Below are 24,188 nucleotides of genomic sequence, written 5' to 3'. Positions count from 1 at the left end.
TCACCTCTTCCTCTGCAACATCTCTCCATCTTGCTGTTTTTTTCTCTTATTGGTTCCCTCATGCCATCAATCTTTCTTTGGATCTCTAATCGAGCCTCCCGCATCTAAATTGCCCCATCTCTCTTTCCATGTTTTTTTTTAACATCTATCTTTTAAGTGGAAAGTTGTGTTTGAGCTCTTTCAGCCAAATACATTTTTTTTACACCACTCTAGTGTCCCTGTGCTTCCCTAATATGCTCATGTCCAACTTTTTTTTCTTCATTCAATTTAAATCTTCATCTTAGCATTATCTGCATTTCACTAGTTTATTCTCCTCTTCCATAATCCCTTCTATCTATCTATTCTTCAGCAGCCTCCCCTCCTCCCTTTCTCCCCCTACAAGTCGTACGCCTTATTTATCGCCCTCGCTCTGTCCCCTCCTCCTTCCATCCATCCTGTTGTCGTCTTCCAGACAGTGGTGACAGCGGGGACAGACAGGGTCAGGGCGCCTGGTCTCACCGCCACACACCCAAGCCAATCATGATTTGACCTGTGGTGTGAGTTTATGTGTGTGTGTGTGTGTGTGTGTGTGTGTGTGTGTGTGTGTGTGTGTGTGTGTGTGTGTGTGTGTGTGTGTGTGTGTGTGTGTGTGTGTGTGTGTGTGATCACAGGTAGTTGCAAGAGGGCAGGACATAAAGACTTGAGTGTCAGGGGGACTGGTGTGAAGTGAACGCACTCTTTGAAGAGAGAAAATAACCACTGGTTTAGTCCTCCTTTAAGGGGATGACTTGTTCACAAAACTTTACAGCACGGATTAAATTTGAAATATAGGGCTGTTACTGAAAACTATGGTGGTATTATTTTACCCGGCTGCATTCACTCAACCTGACATTAGGCTCATGATTATCTATTATCAGAGGGGGATAGTTTCATTGGTGTACCAACAAACAGCGGAAAGTGACATGTCATTCTTATCAATGTGCACAGAGCTGGTGTAGAAAGTTAGCTGCATTTTCAAATAGAGATAGACCAATATTTTTTTTTCAGGGCCGATACGATACCGATTATTAGTAGTCAAGGAGGCCGATAACCGATATTTTTGAGCCGATATTCATTTGCAGTAAAAGGAGAAATAGTGGCGTCAAAATTTTGATTAACACAAACTCCAACACTTAACTTCATTTAAATGCCTTTAAGCATATGTTATTAAACAGCTTTTCAGATTTGCAACATGTTAAAGTTTTTTTTGTATCTTAGACAATAGACATCTTTGTTTAAAATTCTAACAAAAAGTACAGGGAGCTCCCAGGCTCAGCAGCATGTCTTATAAAGTTAAATGAAAACTTAAACAAATAAATAGCTCCCTAAAGTTTTCTACAGTAAATAAAGTTTTCAAAATTTCAATATAACTGAAATGTTATCTTTCACTTATCTATGTTTTATGGGGGTATTTCAGTTTTTTGAAGTGGGGTTGTATGAGTTTTAAATCACTAGTAATTGTCAGGGCCACAACGGATACTGTTCAGCTCGTCCCCTGCAGGGAGAAATGGAACACAAGCTAGGCTACGGTTTCTGCAGATGGTGTCATTTCTGCCACGTGATTTAGTGATTTTGAGGAAAATAACACAGTTTTACATTGATCTCTTATCGGCTGTTGGATTTTTAAAAAAGGCTGATGCCAATGTGTGTCAAATGCCGAATATCAGCACCAATATTTGTCCGTGCCGATAATCGGCCCGGCGATAATCGGTCTATCCCTACTTTCAAAGCTTTAATGTTCTTTCTGTCAATCGGATCACAACAATCTGTTCACCTGAGTAAAAACTCATGCATGCCAGCAGCATTTCTGTACTTGTTTTGTTAGTATTTTTAATGGATGTAACTTGGTCACTCACAAGCCTTGGTTGAATAAAAAGAAGTCCCTATTTTTATCTGTACTTTCAAAGCTCTGATTGGTCAACTGATTTTGATGATGAAAAGGCTTATTCTAAGCACTGGAAAGTCTATAACTATGCTTGACATGGTCTAACAAAGCAAAAGTTTAACCTGCTCTAAAACAGAAAATACATCTGGTTTTGTAGTTAATTCTTCCCTCTACAACTAGCCCCAGTCTTTAAAGATTCACCTTGTTATTTCATTTATTGTTTACAATTGTCTGACGGTTATGGTCATGGTGCCTTTTTTTCGAATGTATTTAGACTCAAGCGACTGTCCCTAATGTTGTGTTTTACTATTGCTGAGTTGTCTGCTCAAGAGCTGCTCAAATGCCCTTCATTGTTTTACTAACTGTGAAGAAAAAGATCTATGGATCTTGCTGGAGCTGCACAGTGACACTATTATGATACTATCGGATGTAGGATTATATAAGACCACTCCTGCAGGTCACAGTGAATCTATATTTGTTATCGTTATATGTGTTTTACTAAAGCAGTGGCAACAAGTGAAGTGGTCTCTGAAACAAATGTGTCCTGATGATCATGGTTATCATTATTCTCCTTCTCTTTCCCCCCATCTGCTTTGCTGTATCTTGCCAGACAACCAGCAGCAGCATCAATAGGCTCTCACTGGATCCATGCTGTCTCCTGCCAAATGAATATATGCTAATGCACTATGTGTAAGTCTCTCTCTCTCTCTTCTCTCTCTCTCTCTCTCTCTCTCTCTCTTCTCTCCTCCTCTCTCCTCTCTCTCTCCGCTCTCGTCTCTCTCTCTCTCTCCTCTCTCCCTCTCTCTCTCTCCTCGCCCTTCTCTCTCCTCCTCTCCTCTCTCGCTCTCTTCTCTCTCTCTCTCTCTCTCTCTCTCTCTCTCTCCTCTCTCTCTCTCTCTCTCTCTCTCTCTCTCTCTCTCTATCTCTATCTCTATCTCTATCCCTTACCACCTTACTACCCCTCACATTCCCACCTCTGTGCCCTGTATCTATCTAACCTCCATCTCCCCTCCATCTCTCAGTGGATGGTGGTGAGGCTAGCAGGCGGCTTTCTCGTGGGGTAGAGAGCCAACATCTGGTGGCTGGCTCAGATCAAAGTGCTCCTCTGGAAACACACAACACCCACGCACACATGCACACACACACTGTTGCCACCTAACAGCAGGGGGACGGGTTGGCAGCGAGAGAGAGAGGAAGAGAGAGTAAAAGAGGGAGCAGGAGAAAATGGATACAACTTCTGAATGGGAGTTGTGCAGCATTTGAGGTAAGCTGCAGCAAGGGAGAGATTTACAGAAAGTTATTCAGGGACATTGGAGTTATTTGAGGAAAAAGATGAAGAGCACTGAACAGGGAGAACTAGTAGAACTCAAACATTGTGAGTATAACTTTGTAGGTTTCAGTGATTAGCGTCAGACCCCTTCTGTGACCAGATTCTATCTGAGCTCACCTTCCTTGCACTCAAGGGCCACCCTTGACTCAAGGTTGTCCATCTGCAGTTGTAGCCGTTTAAGGGTGCGGTCAGCGTCCCTTGACTTCCTCTTATAAGCAATCAACACCACAATGATGACAAGCAGAAGCAGGCCACCACCTCCCCCGATACCGATGATGGCAGGCAGAGTGAGCAGGCTGTCTGAGTAGATCTGCAAGGTCCCCGGTGAGTATTCAAAGCCTCCAACACGCACCTAGTAGACAGAGAGAGACAGACAAATTAAAATCTGTGTATTAGCAGGTGGACGACAGACACAACATTGAAAAAAAAATCTGTGGGTGTTTTTGCTGCAGCATTGGAAGGGTTTCCAAGCTGAGGCAGTAAACCTTTACAGCCTTTAACGTTCACAGGAACAAACTAGAACATATATTAGGTTTTTCTAACATCAAAACTCTGCATGATGGGAAAACTATACAAAAACACTTTGATATTTTTTAAAAAGTAGATGTTTTTATGAGCAGTAGTTCTATGTGGCATTGGCTTGTAATGGCAATTTCAGTTCCTTTTGTGTTCTAAAGTGTGATGTCTAGACCCCCTAAACCATATGTCAAATTATTTATAGAGCTGGCCCGACGGTATTTTGCACGCACCACTAAAACTACAAGTCCCACAATGCACTGCATGTCAATCGAGGGCCCGCACGCGAGAGCCGTTACCCCACTCCGCTCACATCAGCCTTATGAAGCTAGTCACCTGCAGTCAACTTTCAGCTATCCCTCTCCCCCAAAGATGGCTAAACGAAAGGTGGACTTTGAAAACAGGGGGGTTCAAGACAGGTGGGAGGCAGAGTATATGCATGTGCGCAACAGAGGAACTTTGGGATTAAGATCAATGCATGGCACAACTACGGGGAAAGATCTCTTAGAAGAGGTATCCAGATTTGTCAATGAAATGAGGCTGCCTTTGGATAAACGTGTGGGACTTATGATGGATTGAGCGCCCGCGAAGTGCAGGCAAAAGAGTGGATTAGTGGGCAGGATCCGGGAGAGGATGAGGGAGGAAAACAGCGCAGGTGAGCTGACAGTTTATCACTGCATCATACACCAGGAATCACTGTGTGGCAAAGCCTTGAAAATGGACCATGTGATGAGCACCATAACACGAGCAGTTAACTTCATAAGAGCCATATGTTTAAACCAGAGTTGGGTTCAGAATATGGTGACTTGCCCCATCACACAGAGGTGCGATGGCTGAGCCAGGGAAAAGTGCTGTAAAGGTGTTTCGAGTTGCGTGAGGAGATCTGTCAGTTCATGGAGAGCAAAGGGAAAGACACTACAGAGCACCATGATACAAAGTTTCTGTGTGACATCACGAGCCATCTCAACGTGCTCAACCTGCAGCTTCAGGGGCGGGGCCGTGTGATCACAGACGCTGCAGTGAGGGCTTTTAAAACCAAGCTGCGCCTGTGGGACACTCAGATGCCGCAAGAAAACTTGAACCATTTTCCGTGCAGCCAAACTACCTGTGTGAACAACTGTTCTCTTTGATGAAGTTAAACAAAACATCTCACAGGAGTCGTCTTACTGATGACAGCTTCACTCAATCCTGAGGATTTCCTCAGCTCAGAGCCTGACCCCAAAAATTGATGAACTTACATCCAAGATGAGATGCTGAGTATCTGGCTTAGACTAGTGTGTCACAGAGCAGCCGACTGAGCTAAAATATGTATCCTTTTTGCACTTTTTCCCACTACCACAGGGCATTTTTGAGCAGTAAGAAATGAATGCAACATATTTTGTTATAGGCAAAAACTTAAGCGTTGCTAGTTCAATGTTCAATAAGTGCAATAAGTTACTTTCAATAAGTTTTGCAAAAACATTAAACCAGTCCGGCCCTTGACTTGCTCCAAATTTTTTATTTTGGCCCTCGGTGTATTGAGTTTGACACCCCTACCCTAAACCATTCCCCCCTGAATACACAACCCTGTCTGGTGAGATACCTGCAGCAGACAAGAGTGTGAAGCATACCTTAAGGCTTGATTTCTACTTCTGCAGTCTCCCCTAAGCAGCAGCGGCTGACACGGACATGAGCACCACCTACTTGTGCGTCCATGTTTCCGTTGTTCGCGCAAACAATTCTCCGGCCGAACGCTTGAGGGCAGATATTATTAACAAGGAGAGACTTCGCAGAGGAGGAGCTGAAATACACGGCTGCTGCATGTGCGGCCAATGGTAACGGGAATCCCGGAAGGAAAAGTCCTGGTAAATGCGGGAAACACCGTGCCGGCCGAGCGGACCAATCACCAGCGCTAGATGGTCCGCGCTGTTTATACGCCTAGTTACCTTTGGAGGAGGTGCACGTCAGCTACGTGCGTAGGCATTTGGGTAGGTTACGGGAGCTATGCATGACCCGCGACATAGGCTACGCCGTCGTTTCGACGCAGAAAGAAGTATAAATCGCCTTTAGGGGGGCATCCTCAGGTATAAATGTTTAAGTTTCCCATCTAAGGGGTCTTTCTTCATCCTAACCGCTCGGGTGTTGACTGACCTTTTCTTTGAAAAGAAAATAAAACCCTGTCGGCCGACAGAAGTCTCTATTTCATTACTCACCAGTAACAGGAAAAACTTCCACAACAGGCTACACTTGACCAAACCACCCATAAATCAAGAACAATGATACAAAATAAACAGGATGCCAATGCTAAATCCAACATTGTATGTATAATGGCAACTAAGCTATGCCTGAGTTGAGACATGCCGGAATAAAACTCCCCAAAAACCTTTTACATACCAGTGTTGGAGGAGGCAACATCTGTGCCCCGGGGCTGTGAAACACATTCATGTATACACACTCATGCATCCATATAACTTTCAACCATATCACATCCAAACAGGTCTGGCTGTGGAGCACATGGAAAAAAAACAACACAACAAAGGGATATATTTCCCCATGCTGCTTCTTTTTCCCCTCGTCAACTGGCTTGTTTCTATGAACACACCAAATGAAGGAAGGTAAAACTAGACCACAGACCTCTCCCACCCACTAGCCATTTTTTGTCTGTATTGAATTTCGATGCTCCTTAAATCCCAAGAAGGATGCCAGCCCAAAATGAGACCGATCAAAAGCCTCAGTCACAAAAGCTGCCGATGCTGTAAGAGATGGAATGGTGTGTGTGTGCTTCTGTGTGTGTGTGCATCAATATGAATGGGGAAGAGAAATGTGGAGTAATTGAGGAGATTTAAGTCTGATGGATGGGGGTAGAGGGGAATGTGATGAATGAATGAAAGGCAGGAAGTAGATTCACATAAAGAAGAGAAATGAACAGAACAGCAGAAACATAGCCAGAACAGGAGGTATGGAAGAAGACGGGCCTGAGAGGGTGAAAGAAATTGTGAAAGCCAGACGCTCCAGAGGTAACAAAAAAAACGCGAGAGGGATGATGAAATATCAGGCACTTGAGATGAAAAAAGAAACCTAAAAAGAGGAATGATGCTCATTTTTAAGGGGTTTTGAAAAGCTGTATCCAAAATCCTGTATCTGTGATGGCACAATGCTTTGCTCTGTGTGGAGGTTAGGCATGATGAAAAAGGACACTCGCACATTGGGATCCTGTTCAGCGCACAGCTTGAAGACAAGAATGAAAGTTATACTCACTGTGACTTTGTGCTCTCCGGTCAGATTGGGCCATTCACACAGCAGCTGGCTGTCAGACACGGTGAGAATACAGGGCGTCTCCCCGATCAGCACCGTGTAGTTCAGCTTAGAGTTTCCTGGAGCTGAAGGAATTAGGTACGACCCTGGAAACAGACACACACGTTTCAGTTACTTTCAAAAGATTCAAGTGTGAGGTGGTCAAATAGAATAATAATCACACAGTATGAACGCAAAGGGATTCACACTCTAAATTATAAAATACTTCTGGTCTTCATGTTTCTGATTGGCTGGCAGGTGTCTATCAGTGGTCCAGCAAGAGCTCCAAACAGTCTGCAAGGTACTTTAACTGCAAGTATCCATGGCAACAGTGCTTCTTCCCTATACTGCCAATATACCTCTCTTAGAAACTGGCAAACTCCTGAGTTTTAACAAACAAGAACGTGGATTGTGTTTTAAGAGAGCCCTAGCTTGTTTTTCATTTAGCAAAACATACTCAATGAACACTTGTGATAACAAGAAGAAGTCCTGATGTAAAATGTGTTGGTAGTTTAAGAGGCTCTACATCTCTTCTCCTGCACTGCCTTGCATTTACCTCTCGCTGCTCATCCTTTTCCACAATGCTTTGCAGAGTGTGAGGATTTAATTGCTCTAAATTCCAGATGAACATCTAATTTCTCCTCAATTATTTAATAGGATGCCGTTTCTGTGCTGCTTATTGCTGCACTTCTTTACCGCAGCACAGTCAGGCAATCAGAGCTTTTCATTATAGAATCATATTTAAAGTTACAGGGGAGAGAGGCGTGATTCTTCATTTTCTTAAACTCCACCCTGATTGGCTGAGAGAAAAAGGCTTTAGTTTTCCATGAAATTGCATGATAATTTCCTCCCTCGCTCCTGAGGCTTTGAAGTTCAGAGGAGAGGTGACATGACAAAAGACAGCTCAGGAGGGTGGGGCAAAGCCTTTTTAAATGCACTCATGATTCAAATGCGTACTGCCTCTACGGCTTAGAGTATACATGGCTATGAAGTCTCTCTTCAGAAGTTATCTGATAGAAATATGAGCAGGTGGTAGAGGAACACACCGGTCTGCTTTATAACATTACTCTGCACCTGATTTTAAAGAGGGCAGAATTTTTCCTTGAAGGTCACCAGACCATACTGTAGACAGCAGAAGAAGCAGTAGCATCTTTTAGGGTTATAGTGCGCCGGAAAAGACGGCAGCATTGATAGTGAAACTCTCAAGGAAAGGAGGAGGCCATAAACGGTCTGTGCAGGAATGTTTGGAGAAAATAATTCAAATACCTACCAGCGTCTTATCACTTATGATGGATGCTGACTGGGAGTGTTGCAGCATTTTCTATATTAATATTTGTGAGCTTGAGCTTTAACATATCTAGCTTACGTGTTTTAAGACACTTTTTAGGACACCAGTAACTGCACCCTGCCACGCACACATACAAGCTCCCCTTCACATATGCCTGGTCTACTACTTGAAAAAAGAGAGGAAAGGGAGCAGAAATAAAAGAGAAGATGATGCAAGACATGAAAAGGAGGGAAAGGTTGATTTGGAAGAGGGAAGAAAGAAACACAGGAGGAAGACATGAGAAAGAACATAATGAATGTAAAGAAAAGCCAGGAGGAGACGAGGCCAAAACAGATCAATGCTAAGAGCAAGAGGCAATTTACCTTGAGTATGAGTGGTGAGCTGGGCTTCAGCTCCAGCATGCCCGAGGGGCTCAGAGGTTCAAACACGGGGTCCGGGTGGTAGCTGAATGTTTCGTTTACCACCAGCACAGAGCGTACGTCATCCATGACAAAGCCGATCTCGTCAGGACTGGTCCCTGCCTCCGAGAAGCTTTTGTCAGACCCAGCCACGGAGGGCGCCAGACACACCATCACTGTGTTATTAACAACTGTGCAGTTCTGTGGGAGGAAGAGAGAGGAGGATTGAGGGGATAAGTAAAAAGGAGAAAGAATTTAACAGTGCTGATTTGATTCCCCAAATCTTCAAAATATACTGTGGCTCATCCAAGGTTATGTGATATGAGTGATTTAAATGTCTCAGTAATGACATAATGAGGAAGAGGCTGGCTTAATAACATCAGAGTTGTAATCAGTGTTGATATCGTCTAGAAAATCCCCTGTGGGGCTGACACTTAAATCAGTAAGCAGAGAACAAATTAGACAAAGTGGCACACAGAGAACAGGAGAGGTCAGCTTGTAGCTGTTAACGATAGCACAGCATGGCTAAAGAGACCTCTGCATAGAGTCCCAGCATGTCACAGCCTTATATCATGCTCAACACATCAACCACTTACATGCTCTAACACAAAGGGTTTGTAAAATCACACAGAGACAGAAGAAGTCGGTGTGTATAGGTCAATGGAAACATTACCCAGGTAAATAAACTCACTGCAGAGAGGGGGACAGAAGAAAAAGGAGTCATATTTTTACTTTCAGCGAAGAGAAGGGGAAGGAAAAAAGGTTAGCTAAGCCCCGTGGTGCTAGGTGAAGAGAGGGGGATTTGCCAGAGCTGCTTTATTGCTGGTTGACATTTCAAAGGTTAAACTGCTAAAAGGAAATTCAACATCAAAAACAAACAGAAAATGGGCCCTTGGCTGGTTGACCGACGGGTCAGGTGTATGCGCCTGTGTCTGTGTCCCAGGAGTGTGTATATCGCCTGAAAATCAGTTTTTCCACAGAGAGGGAGAGAACAGAGTCAGAGAGACACCTGTGTGTCTATATCGGTCTCGCTCGGTCTCACTTGCCAAGTCAAGTCACTGCTTTTTTTGTTTTGTCAATAAAAACTGTGTGTGGGTGTCTAGATCTAACCACTCACATTTTCTGACTTGGCAGCTCCATACTTGGCTCTCATTTTGGGCTCCTTGATGGTGGCCAGATTGGTTCCCATGATGGTCAACATAGTTCCTCCACTAAAAAAAGAAAGACATAAAGACTTATTGTAGACAGAGTTAAGAAAAACACAATTATATGATGGTACTGGGAAAAGACGAGCAATTCTATATGCAATTCTGTGTCACATGTTCACGTATCCCTGCTGTTCCTTTTCTATCAGGGTCCAAGAGCATACACTATTCAGCAGCCTATCAGTAGAGATAAATGTCAATAAATCTGTTCTCCGTGGGAGCCAAGAGGCCCTCCAGTTGGCGATTTACCATTAGTGCTCGCTCCTGCTGTAGCCTTTTGCCCGCTTATTCATGGAAACCCATTTTCAGGTAATGACAGTAACGCTAAAGCCCTTGCATGAATGTTAAAAGCTTCTTTAAACCAATATGGAGGCTGGGGGGAGGAATAAGTGAATATGTCGCATTACTCCTGTGAGCTGAAGCTTTTGGCCTCCTCTCAGCTACTCTCCAAACAAGGGAGATATTTTCAAAGTGTTTTCAAATTGCACTGCGGTATTTTTCATCATGAGAGACATTCAGCAAACACACTGCTGTCAGTGATCTGTTTGGTAACCTTTCCACCTGTGACCTATTCAGCTCTATGTGATGTTGACCAGCAGAGACATAGGTAATATGGGTGAGAGCCTTATTCCCCCCCACACTACCTCTCCGACAGCCTCGGCTGGCCTGTGAGGCTGAACTTTATCTGACATGAGCTGTTCTGACAGCAACTAAATAAGTTAGCATACAACCTAAAAACTGGAGTGAGATAAGGCGAAGCTTGAAGCCTATTGGCACCGTGAGTCACCACTGGCAGTAATGAACCAGAAACACATTTAATGCAAATGACACACTGGTTGGTGTGTTGCTCATTTTAGGGGCCATGATACAACAATACAAGAACAGATTCTTCTTCATTGTTTTCACACAGAGCTCTTTTGACAATTATCAAACATTCAGGTTTTTCTGTATTCTTCTTTTGGGTGATGAGTAATTGTAGATGAGAATAAAACATGAAACCCATTCCAGAGTGAAATTAGGACATCCTGCTAAGTTAATATACATAAACATAAGACAAAATGTCCTCACCAAGAGAGTTGGCTGAGTTTTACTGACTCCAGAAGGAGCTGGCATCTCAGGGAGGGCAGGGGCGGGACTTGTCTCAGGTCTTAAGGTCAAAGGACGGCTGGAGGGACAGAGCAGAGTCTGCCCCGGTAATAGAGGGTATCGGGATTTTTCAATGGACTAAGACTAGGGTGACACATGTTGAGGTATATATATTACTGTGGAGCAAGGAGACAAAGGATTTTGGGAGACATAGAGATCTTTTCTTTTTTTCTTTTTTTTTTTTTTTAGAAAAGTAGAACATCAAGCTTTGAACTTGCAGCCAGTCAGTACCTTGAAAATCAGCTTTGTATCCGCATCTTGTCTTAGTGAGATGAGTGAACACTATTTGGCACACTATGTGAACTGTTCATCGCTGTATTAACAATGTGCAGTGTAATCTCTGCAGTGCCATGTGTATGTGTTGTCAGCCCGAGAGCATCTTCCTGGTAGGAACACGTCTTAGTAGTGTTGTGTTTATATTTTGGACAAGGGGGGCTCAGTGCCGTTTGAAATCACCCCAGCACAAAAAAGGTCAGGAAAAGAGATGGGGACACAAAATAGCTGGGTAAATAAAAGCGTGACTGGCCTGGAGAACCATGCACCTCCTCACCCTCTGGGAGCAAAACACTAAACACAAGCCTGGTAAAGAGGTTATTTCCCCCCAAGGCTGGAGCCAACACTTTCATTCCCACTTTTCATTCCCACCTCGCCAACATTCAACCTTTCTTTCATTCATCCCACTCCAAATGAAACTTCCCATCCACTCACACCTCTTTGGTATGATGAGAGACTTTGTCTCCCTGCAGTGTTTTTAAACCCGGCTCACATTTTCACCTCCAACCCCTGTGATGCAGCACTGAATTGTTTCTCTCTTTGAACAATGCCTCTAGTGGAAAATGTAATGCAGGCTTTCCAAAAGGTGATTCTCCCAAATAAAAACCTGGGATATAGTAGATAGATGCTTGTGCAGCTTTGATAACAGACCACTGCATGATTTAAATCACAAGGGGTTTGGAGAGCATGCAGTCACCAGTCCCTCCTTTGCTCCTTTTATGTTTGTATAGGAAGTATTTGTAGGAAGTGCACAGTTAAGGACAAATACCCAGACGAAGTTGAGGGGGAGCAGTGACTTCATCGAGAACTTAAACAACATACAACAGGTCTTGGAACTTTAAGTCTTAAGTATATGAAAGTCAACAGTGTGTGTGTGTGTGTGTGTGTGTGTGTGTGTGTGTGTGTGTGTGTGTGTGTGTGTGTGTGTGTGTGTGTGTTTTTGTGAGTTCACGGCTTCCTTCTGACTGAGCTGAGGAGAAATAGAGTTTCTAGGTCATGTTAGTGAGCCCATTAGCTCTTAGAAGCTCCAAGCTTTTTTTTCCCCACTCTCTCTCTCCACAACACAGCTTGTGTTTGCAGAGGAAACCTTCCCGTGGCTATGCTGTCTCATTTCAATAAGTCAAATAATATTTAAAGATACATCTCGGCTGCAGCTCATCAACTAACAGAGCACTGCTTCTGGAGGCTCCTGTACAGCTGTTCAAAGATTTGCTTTTGAAACATAAAGATAAACAGAATAAATAATGAGCCTTTGAAAAGCAAGACCAGTGTGAAAATGGAGAGGGATGTTTTGTTCGCTTTTTTCTCTTCATAAGTCAGAGAGTATGCTAGCAGAATAATACATTTATCACCCATCACAGAGTTCCTGTGTCTGTTAAGTTGACTGCAGCAGATATCGATGTAGCGCACGACCAGCTCCAGGATTAATAAACTATTGATGCATTTCGATCTGTTCTACAGATGGACATCAAGCAGAATGTGAGATCAAGTACGATGTTGATGTAAATTACAGATAATGATAATCATACAACATGTAGACATATACCATGGTAGCTTAGTTAGCTCGCTATGGTGCACATGACCTTAAGGAATATATACATATATTAAAGACTAAACCATGCTATTACTGCCCACTCCCTGCAATCTTTGACACAACCAGGTTCAAACTACAGTTTTTTTTTTGCCTTTATTTGACAGGACAGCTGAAATGTGGGGAGTAGAGAGTAGGGGAAGACATGCAGGAAATGGTCAACCGTCCAGGAATCGAACCAACGACCCCTGCGACGAGGACTGTAGCCTCTATGTATGGGGCGCTTTGACCGCTAGGCCACAAGCGCCCCTCAAACTACAGTTTTATGTCAGCTAAGTGAAAGGTATCTGATTGTGTCCTCACCTGGCGATACTCCAGTCAGGCTCGATCTTCAGAATGGTTGGATCATCTGTGTAGTTGAACTTGACCTCTGGGTTCCTCAGCTCAGCAGCGTTGATGTCCACCATGACCGGAGTGTGCCCTGAGGCTTGTCCTGCTGGGGTCACACACACTATCTCCTTGTTGCCCCGCCTGAAAGAGCAAGTGATGAAGAGGAAAAATTAAACAACAAGGAATGAAAGGAACCAGAGATGTTACAAACAGAGGTTACAGGCAGAGTCTTTTTAAGTGGACTTAAGTGCTCCAGACTGTTAATCAGAAAGTCTGAGACTTTGAGTATCTGGGAGTTAAATGAGTGAGTGACTATGAGAGAAAAATCCAACTTCACCTGTTAAACAACTCAGAATATTTTTATCACATACAACAAAAAAAACAGGCATACACATAAAGCCGTGACATATTCCCCTTCCTACAAGGCCAGCGTCTTTCAAACTGTCCAGCCATGGTTTCATCAGCACGAATCGCAGAGTGCTGTACTTCAAAGCTCTCTCTCTCTCTCTCTCTCTCTCTCTCTCTCTCTCTCTCTCTCTCTCTCTCTCTCTCTCTCTCTCTCTCTCTCTGTATGTCTGTCTCTTCATCCCTCCTGTGCTTTCTCTGGCTGATAGATCTGAAGTGGCAGATCAGGCTGGTCGTCTCTCTGTGTGATGTAACTCCCTCCCTGGCAGACAGGCAGCCAGCTGTGACCTGCTGGGAAAACTTTGTGCTGCTGCCAGAAACTTTGCACTCCACTCCAGTGGCTCATTGCACCATCCCCTCCCCCTGTCAGGAGGGGACACTGCTGGCCGAAATGCAGCCGGATGGCTACCTGGGAGACAGCGCGTGTGTATGTGTACCCATGTGCTGTATGGGTAATCAGTGAGTTAAGCCGCTGCTTTCGCACTGTTTGTCAGCCTGTGAATTAGCATATAAATACAGAGCGTAAGTAGAAGATTAACATTCAGTCACTATGCGTTTGTGATGTGTGTCATCCTACAGTGCACTGCACATGTGTGTTAATTGGTGGTTGTGCAGCCATGATGGCAGGTGGCATGGCGTGAAATTTTGATCATGAGTAGACCAAGCTTATCAGTACACAAATCTACTTTTTTCTGCTGAGAGTGGAAAGATGGAGGACGATGAAGAAGATGAAAGAGTGGACACCTATTTTCACAGCTCTATCCCAGCAGCACGGTAAGGCGGCGCAAAAGGAGCAAGTGAGCGAAAACGGTGAAAGAAAGCAAAAACAGGGATGTCTTCCATCGGACACATCATCTCCCAGGAGGCCGCTTCAACAGAGTCCTCAGAGTGAGAGAGGACTGAAGAGGGAGATGAAGACAGATGAAAAATAGAGGGACGATTTTAAAAAATTGCTTCTCCACATTCCACTAGTGCTGTGTTTCCATAGAAACCGTTTGCACAACACAGTCGCCTTCAAGAGTGCCTGTGGTGCCACAAACGTATTTTTGACAAGGTTGCGGCCACACAAAAGAAAGCCAAGAGGGGATACAAAGAGAGAGAGAAAAGAGAGGGGAAGAAAAGAGGGTGCACAGGGAGATAAGAGGATGAGTGACTTGAGGTAAATAGGTTTTGATTAAAGTGGAGGCTTCACTGAATACAAAGACACATTAAAGGGATGGACTCATCCAGTTCATTACTTTGGCCATAAAGGTTATTGCTGCTCAGTGAATGAAAGGCCAAGACTATTATGTTCACCTTTCTCTGAATGTGCTACAGAGCTTTAAATTGGCCTTTACTTTTTCTTTTGATGTGATATAAAAAGAACTGGATAGATCCAAGCTCATTAGTTTAACCTGTCAATTGTTTCCTCAGACAATGAATGCACTAAAAACACTGATCTTAGAGAGGAGTTGCTTTAAAAACAGAAACAATTAAGACTGCTCACCAGAGCTTCAGCTTTAGTGGAAAATGTATAAGAGGAGTGTAAACACTCCGCCTAGAAAGTCCTTTCACTACATAGGGCCTTGTTTTAGTTCACTGATGATCTTTTCTGAGAGGTTTCTTTTCACTGCCATCTGTCAGACAGCATACATGAGTGGATTTAGTCCAGAGCTCAGTTTACTGTCACACTGCCAGAAAGGGACTCAAAGAAACAATAGAGTTCTTGTCTCGAGGAATTACAGTCGTATCAAATTGGATCTTAGTCTCCTCTTCTTGAAATCCTGGCAGAATCTCTTGCACGGTGAGTGACAACCTAAGATAAGGTGGCAGATTATTCTAAAAACTAAGTAAAAAAGCAACAAAAAAAGTGAGGCATTGAAAGATGAGTTCACAGCAGGAAAAATACGAGTTACCAATTACCAGCAACACCATATCATTCCTTTGAAATTACAGTCATATCTCTCTACAAAATGTGGGTCATGCACTTAAACCATTCACAGCACCACTGAACAATGATATCAGCTTTCCCCGAGAAAGGCTACACTGTCATTCTTAAAATTGCCGTGAATTACGGTACTGCGGGTCACCCTCTCGCTGGCTGCATTTATCAGACCTGCAGCAAATCAAAAGCAGCGACCTGGAAAAAAGACGATTTCTTTAAAACAGGGAATGACTATAATTATTAAACGCTGAAGAGAAGGGAAAGATGACAGATGGCTGAAGTAAAAGATGGGGAGGGAAAATTACAATGCAGCATGATTTGTTTTTTTTCCGCAGAGGAATGCAATCTAAAAAGAAAACTCCAGAGTCAAGATGACATTTACATAATTTTGCGATAAATCACCTGAGAAAACAATATGTGGATGTTAAAGGTGACTTTTGATTTACTCGCCTTTCAAAGCGACAGGGGTGAAGACCTATCTTCACAGCTACAGCACTTCCTGCATTGAGATGACTTCCTTCAATGGTAATCCTGGTTCCTCCAGATAGAGGCCCCGTGGAAGGCAAGACGCGGGTAAAGTATGGAGACTAAGGAGGCAAAAGAAAGGTAGCTCAACCACGGCTGCAGAGACGTCATGTAATAAAGAAACCCCCAAAAGTGTCTTAGAGTTAATGATATTGAGTAACACACACTTACCACAAAGGTGAAGGCTTTGGTGGAGACTGCTTTGTAGTCCGGGTGAATGCAGTCCCTGACACACACTTCTACCTGAGCCTCCTGCACCCTGTAACCTGTGGCATCATTCAGCCGACAAACAATCCTGAAAGAAAAAGAAGAAAGAAAGGAGGTGAGTTTCATTATCGCTGCTTCCAAAATAAATACATGAAATTGTCTGCTTAACAATAAGACAGTCATAACGGAAAAGTAAGCTTGGCTGAGAACGAGAAGCAAGAGAGGGACAGACCGATAGAGAAACAGTACAGAACAGATGACAGTGCCACATTTCTCTGCTCTGTCCAAGTCCCAAAGAATGTCCAAGAGTTTGTAGTAAACTGTTTCTAAAAAGTCTTATTCATAGAAATGACAAAAAGCAAACCAAATGTTCTTCTGAGGAAAAGCTGCAGTGCTCAGACAGGGTGGAGTTCTGGGTTTTCTCATGTCTACGTCTGCATCAGAGCGCACTGTAGAACTATAAGCGTTGCACTTGGCCTTGGGTGCAGGCCGGCCAAATGAAAATCTGCTGGAGAAATGACTGAGCGAAGGGGGGGCGGGAGTGGCAGTGTGGCCCACGGGGGAGAACATACACACATACGCACACTTCATGTTTCACCCACTGGAGACACACTTGTCTGTTAATTAGCCAGAGCGAATGAATGAGACAGAGAGAAAGGGCGAGAGTGCAGAGCAGAGAGAGGGAGCAGAGAAAGAACGAGAGAGAGAGAGAGAGAGAGAGGGTTAAAGTGAGAGAGGCTGATTAATTGAACGAGCTCATATCCTGCACATCTCCTCAGCTTCCCTCCCTCCCTGAGATGAGTTATTAACTCTCCTGCTTCCATCCTCCCTGCAGGTGGCCATGGCAACTGCAGCACTGCGGTGGCCATGGATCTCACATTCCGATGCTGCTCGTTTCCGTTGTTTTTATTTTCCCTTTCATTTATTCCCCAGGTCTTCTTCTGTGACAGCGGCTGTGATTAAAATGCTGGACAGCTCTCAGTTTGAAACCGTGGCTTCACTTGCATCATTACCACACAGATGACAGGTGGCTACATTGAGCCGTTATTATGTGGTTAGAGAGACAGAACATTCATGGTACATTTGTGGAGACGACAACATTATAAATTATAACTTCCTCAATCAAATTACTGAGAGGGAATGTGATGGTGAAAAATTAATCATGAGCCAAATTGTCACCTAGGAACCACTAATAAGGCAATACAAAAGAAAACCAGGTTCTGTTTGTTCTCATTACCGGCAATAATTTACTTTTCTCAATGTGCAATCAAACCCATCTGCTAAATAATTGACGATAGAGGTGAAACAAGGTCCTGCTGAAACTTGTTTCACTCTACACATTTCTAAAATCAGGACACTCAGGCTGTTTGAAGTACAAGCACTTACAGAAAGTCAGAGAAAAAGTCAAAGCGAGAACAAAGAGTCTACATTTTGCCCAACAATCAGCGAGCCCCCTTTCTCTCCACCAGCTGACCTTTGACCTCTGCTGTCAATCCCGTAACCCCGTCCTGTCTCCTGTGCCACAGCTCTGATGGGGTCACAAGAATGACGAGAGCAACCATGCCACTAATGGCACCGTATGGCTAACATCACTTTTAATTAGCATGACAGCCTCACTGCGAGCCGCGCCCTCCTCCTCCACCTCCACCTCCGTCAACGGGTGCCATGGCAACAAACCAATGCAGTGTTACAGGGCTGACAGGGTTAAACATCGACACCTTGGTGGTATTTGGATGTGAACGCTACGACATAATGAACATGTAGTAAAGGAAAAAGAATAACTCTGCTGCTACACGTCGCATTGCTGTGTTTTTTTTTTCAACAACATATGTTATAAGTTATACATTATAAATCAAGCCTGACATGTCACTGCTGAATTGCAACACCTATTCTGGGGACACCTGTCATCGCTAGTGAGAGCTGCACAGCATTCTGTTGTCCTGATTGTCAAACCATCAAAGTCAGATTTCTTCTTTTTCTTCTCAGTGAGAGCTGCAGACAGAAAACTAAATCTGCTGGGATTGTGCTGCAAAACTCACAAATGGAGCATTTGTGTACAAATGACAGCTACAAAGTTGGAAATAGAATATTGAGGACACCTCCAGCAGTGACGAGCGTCCCCAATTTTTTCCTCGCTCTAAATTGTATCTTCTCTGCTTCCGGATGAATTCAACATTAAATAGAGAGTGTGACTCATCCTGTAGTTTCAGTGAAGGCACACAGCTTTCTGGGTAGCTGTAAAAGTGCAGTGCTAGCGTCACACAGCTGTGGTTAGGAGGAACATTTTCTTTCTTTCCATTTTTAGTGCAATCTAATTACTGAGTTTCATGACACTACGTACAAGAGCGCCTAAAATATAAAGTAACCTCCAGCAGGATCAACAAAGAAGTCAGTCTTGTTCAGCTGAATGACAAAGACCCTGATTGTTTACTGTTGCTGCAAAATGACTTTTTTCCACAGAAAATAACATTTATTAAATACAAAGTCTGTTTCACCAGAGTACCCATCATGATTTACAGTTTCCCAGAAAGTAGTTAAAAAAGCTTGATCAGATGGAGTGCTGACATGACAAGCTTTCATTCGTGAAAGAGATTTTAGAAGAAATAAATCATTCACTACATTTCTCCCAGAACTGGTTTTAATTTTGATAAAGGGGGCAGAAGAAAAACTTTGGTTTTGATTGAGCTGTGTTTCTGTACCAAACACAACATACAGTATTAGAGAACAGTGCTTAACCAGTGCAGGGTTAACAGAAACAGAGGTCTAATGGCCAAATTCCACCAGATCCGTCTCAGGTCCGTCTCCGATCCGGCACGGCACCAGATCTGATAGGTTTCTATTCTAGTCAATGTGTTAACCCCACTGGATCCGCTCCGTTGCATTCCGGCTGCGTCGCTGATCCGGCAGGTCAGAAAGCAACGGATCAGATACACAAGACTTTTATTTTTGCCGGATGCCGGAGCACGACGCATCAATTCAGCACAGAGCAGATGGAGCTGAACAGGATGTCAGGCACCAAAACAAAATAAAAACCCGGTTCATTTTCTGAATAAAACACTCTAAACACTTTAACTTAACTATGACAACAAAATGAAATTTAGAGCAGAGGCAGGCCTGGAGTCATCAAGTCAGAGGTTTTCAGAGGCTGATAAACGTGGACGAGGAGAGGAGGAGGAGACTTCTTGACTCAGTGATTGCCACCGGAAAATCTCGGTCACATGACTCCAGCTGTCTGACGGTCCTTCTCCGTGTTGCGTTCCGAAAACGCAACCGGTGGGTGTTGACGAGGAGAGCGCAAGGAGCCAGACCGCAGCGGATTGGAGACGGACCGGAAGTGGAAGTCCCGTGTAAGAGAGTCGTCCAAATGCTCAGCAGTTTGTATAAGGTTGATATAGGAGATACCAGATCACTTCTTCTGGCACTAGATGGCAGAGCCTGTGGCCAATCAACTTGAAGCACTTTGTCACACTTACTAAGGTTTTTCCCTCCAGTCTAAATACTTGCTTGTGTTGTACGTCGCTTTGGACAAAAGCGTAGATATTTTCTAAATTATAGAATTGTAGAAAAGAAAGCATGGAGGAGAGAGTTTCAGAAGCAAAGAGGCTTAGGAGAAGTAGTGAATAGATAAGGATGGAGATAGTGTGGACGTACTGTTCAGCACTGATGTACTGCTCCTCCTGAGGATTGCAGGCCACCTTCCCGATGCGGACTCCGTTCTGGATGTCTTTAAACTGCAGACCCAGGTTCTCCCCACTGATGGTCAGCATGGTTCCTCCCTGCCTGGGCCCTGTCTCAGGATGTAACTGGATGGAAAAACAGATTAGAAAAGACATACGTTAGCCAGAACATATGTGACTATCGATTTCCAACCGGAGCAGTAAATCATAGAACACATATTGTATGTTGGCGTGGATGACAGTTTACTTAAGTCATTATAGTCACCTCCCAGTCTGAGTGACTCAGATACTTGCTACCTCATTAAGTGCGATGAAAAATGACCCTGAATCCATTAATCCGCCTCAACTCAGTCAAACATTCACAACCTGCCAACTCACACACTTAACCTGGACCCAGCCATCAAGCCCTCAGTTACATCTCTCATTTAACCTTGTGACGATTAATCTACTGAGCACAATTACTCCACACAGCGACCTCTGCTCCCTCTCTTTCCCCTAGAGGTCTGTGAAAGGTGTGCGGAGGTGCTAATGGCTACCCAAGGCTAGCCCAGTCACTAATCACCGTCCCATTCATCCAGCCCGCAGACACAGACAATGGCCCCTTCAGTAATCAGTCATTACTAGCATAATTAGGGCTAAAGCTAATTGGATTAGGACCTGGCAGGGGGAGGGTGGGGTCATTTGTCACAGCAGGGTGGGACGAGGGCGGAGGGGGCTGAGACGTTGGTGTCTTGAGGAAAGGCTGTGGGTAACGTCCATCTTTGACCTGGTTTGCCGTAAAGAACGGATAAAACGAATGATCACCAATTAGGCTCTCATTCTTGCTCTCAGTCAGATATGTCCCTGAGAAGAATGAACCCCTGGATCCTTAGAATACAAATATGCATACAAGGTGAGGAGGGTAAGTGCCAAATACCACATAAATATTTTAACACCGCTGATGAACCACGGATTTCTTTTTGGCAAGTTCGAAAGCTTTCCATGAAAACAAGTTGGTGCTGCAAGTTTGCTGACGTTGTGACTTGCCTGCTTCTTTGCTGAGCATACATCAAAGCTTGTTCACTCTAGAAGTAGCAAAAGCTAACCACTTAAAATGACAGTAATGATAATAATGATAATGATAAATAGAATTTATATAGCACCTTTCAAAGGCGGGTCACTTTAAAAAAGTTGAGTGACAAAATGAAAACTGAGATGGTTGAGAAAACATGTGGATCTGGTGGCTGTGGTGACAGGTGGTGCTTAAAATAAACTAGACAATAAATAGACATTTTCAGTCTTTGTGCTAAGCTAACCATTTGTTGGATGCCAGATTTATTTTACCATTGAAAGTGATCATAATGGGTCTCTATAATCACATCCATGCCTGTGCAAAGTGAATAAGGGCATTTTCTAAAATGCCAAACAGTCAACTGAAGTATCACCTTACATCTAAATTAGATCTCTTAACCTGCTCTCTTCGAGTCTATTCCTCCACCTGGTACCTGGCAATGATGCCCAGCCTAACATCATTATAGAAAAAAGGTGGCAGGCCAGTAAAAGCCAGAGGTGTTCAGGACACCACTAACAGCAACTCTCAATGGGAACAAAGCCCACTGTCATGTGGGCCAAAACTGAAATGCCACAGTGATATAATTAAAGAGTGATTCCCATCTTACACCAGCTAGCCTTCTGATGGACATCCCTCCTCCTTCTCTAGCCCTTTCCTTGTTTCTCTCCGGACTTGTGTCTTTTTAATTCATGCTCTGTCTCTTTGTCAATGCGCCTGAATGTGTGTATTTCAGATAGAGACAAAAGAGTGAGTGGCACACAGTGGTGCACCAGTCAGAATCTTCAGATATGGTAATCAAATCTTTTTTTCTCCATAAGCACTGGCTTATCAAAACACACACACACACACACGCACACGCACACATACATACAAGTAGTTGCATCCACAACTAAACAACACAAACAAAAAGCTCTTTTTGATAAAAGCCGCCAGCCTTAACACTTGCTCTATTCTCTCCTCTCACAGTCACAGCGCTCAACACTCATTCAACCCCCTTTTTTTCTCTTCGTCTCTGACTTGTTCCGTTGTGTCGGAGGCTTTGTGTGAGGCCTATTGTGGCGGGCTGAGCAGCAATGAACAGATAGCATCTGCTAGTTATAGAAGAGGCTGATGAGGAGGAGGAGGAGGAGGACGGAGGCAGAGGACACACTAAGAGATAATATGAACATGGCGAAAGGATTCTGAAGTTTATCTGTTATGTGAAAGCCTTTCAAAAAAAGTCACAAAAAAAACTGATGGAAGCGATGAAGTGAGCGATAAAAGAGATGTTATGAGTCTATGCCAATAAATGTTCACATGTAACTAATTGAAAGATGACCTTAGTGAAGATGTGAAATGTTACGAACATCTGACGGCAGTCAGAATCACACTGAGGCGAATTATTTTTGCTGAACTTTGAGAGCATGTTCAGTTTCTATGATCATAAAAATAGTACTAAAACTTTATTAAGACATCAAAGTCTTAAGTACAATCAGTTGTAATAAAACATTTTTATGAATAACATACATAAGTATTTATTCAGAATAATTAAATTAACAGCGATACTCAAGGCTGTAACAATGAGTCCCTTCTTACAACTCTATAACACAGAGTCCTGGTTGATTCAGGCTTCTCAAATGCAAGAACACTCTCAACAACAGAGGCAACGAGTGAGGACAAGCAAGGTTAACAGAGACAAAGGATACAGGAAAAGGGAAGGAAAGGGGAAAGAGGAAGGGAAGAGACGGATGATTGGCTAAAGGAAGATACAGAGGTAGAAAGTCTGGCAGAGGCCAATACTGCAGCAATTACATGAGAAAGAATTATTGGCTTTGCACATGCACAGTCGAAACAAAGACATGCATCCTGACACTAATCCATGCATAAATCAGATACTTAAAGTACACGCAGATACACAAATCTCTTACATACAGTGCATCATAAAAAATGTTACCAACACAGATGTATGCCTTATGCTAAAGCACTAACAATGCACACCCCCTCACACATACAGACACACATATACACACAGACACACACTGGTCTGCTCTGTGTTGTTTTAATTGGTTTCTAAGGGCTAGCTGTAATGCTCTTCCTATCCCCTAGGAGAAGGCAGGCAGGAGATGATGGATGATGGAGGGCCAGGAAGCATCCAAGGCCAGTACTAGGACACTGCTGCATTACGCTGAGGGACAGCAGCAGACAGTGTGTATATATGCGTGTGTATATTCTCTTTTTGTTTCTCTTGTTGTGACTTGGACTGTGATTTGAGGAAACCACACGAGCTATACTGCTGTAATATATTTCATCTCTGATTTTAAACCTGTTATATATGTTAACAGATGACAAAAAATGTGTTTGTGTTTATGCGTAGAAGTGGTTTTTGAAGTGTGTGTCTTTTCACACACACAAACAAATTGTGTGTTTGCATGCTGTGAAAGGAGAAGTAATTAATCTTAGTGCACAATGTCAGGGCAGAAAATAATACAGCACAATAAAAGCAGCACTTTTACAGCCTAACAACCACATTCTTACAATGTCTGAAACTAATCATTTAGAGCTTATAACACAAATTGCTGTGTTTGGAGAACAGTACTTAGGTGCCAGAGCCATTACTGGAACAGTACCCCACTGCACACTATTGAACAACGTCAAATGGGCAATAGCATGCTCGGAAATGACACAAAATGGGTTCAACGCTTGCTACTCTGAAAGCTCTGGATAGCTGTGTTTATTATGTGTCTGTATGTTATGTGTGTGCTGACACACTTTCTCTCTCTGGTGGCGTTTCTGTCCCGGTTGAACTCACATTCCCGTCCAAATGAAATAAGTGGCTAATCCCCTAGCTGATGGCCACACAGCAACTAGCATGCTGCAAAAATGAATCAAGAAGCTTGAATAATGTGAAAATAAATCAAAAACTGGGGTGTCTAACTAGAAAAAAGGGATTTGACTTGACAGAATGGATGGTAAAAAAGTGGAGTAATATTCAATTTGTGTCATGCATGTGATACTCTTTGGGAGAACTAAGGGATGAAATGGCAGGAGAGAGGAGAAAGCTTTTCTTTGTCGCCTGCGGATGTTCTTCTGGCATTAAATGTCACACTGTAAATGTCAAAGGTGGAGAGGAGAGGTGAGGCTGGCAGAGTGGCTCCGAGATAACGCTT

The 24,188-nt window shown here is 43.5% G+C and overlaps 1 protein-coding gene across 1 annotated transcript in view; it reads right to left on the bottom strand.

The window, feature by feature from the left end:
• plxna1b (plexin A1b) overlaps positions 1-24,188 on the bottom strand; it is a 213,408-nt gene that overhangs the window by 21,475 nt on the left and 167,745 nt on the right. Inside the window, 9 exon segments of the mRNA XM_034684651.1 lie at positions 3,351-3,585; positions 6,987-7,129; position 8,427; positions 8,673-8,909; positions 9,826-9,919; positions 13,227-13,394; positions 16,033-16,169; positions 16,279-16,402; positions 19,966-20,117. Of these exon segments, the coding sequence (XP_034540542.1) occupies positions 3,351-3,585; positions 6,987-7,129; position 8,427; positions 8,673-8,909; positions 9,826-9,919; positions 13,227-13,394; positions 16,033-16,169; positions 16,279-16,402; positions 19,966-20,117 (1,291 nt within the window).

This window comes from Notolabrus celidotus, chromosome 1, assembly GCF_009762535.1.
Source record: "Notolabrus celidotus isolate fNotCel1 chromosome 1, fNotCel1.pri, whole genome shotgun sequence".
In the NCBI taxonomy this organism is placed as follows: Eukaryota; Metazoa; Chordata; class Actinopteri; order Labriformes; family Labridae; genus Notolabrus; species Notolabrus celidotus.
Note: the sequence above shows the minus strand (reverse complement) of the source record. Positions and strands in the feature narration are given on the sequence as shown.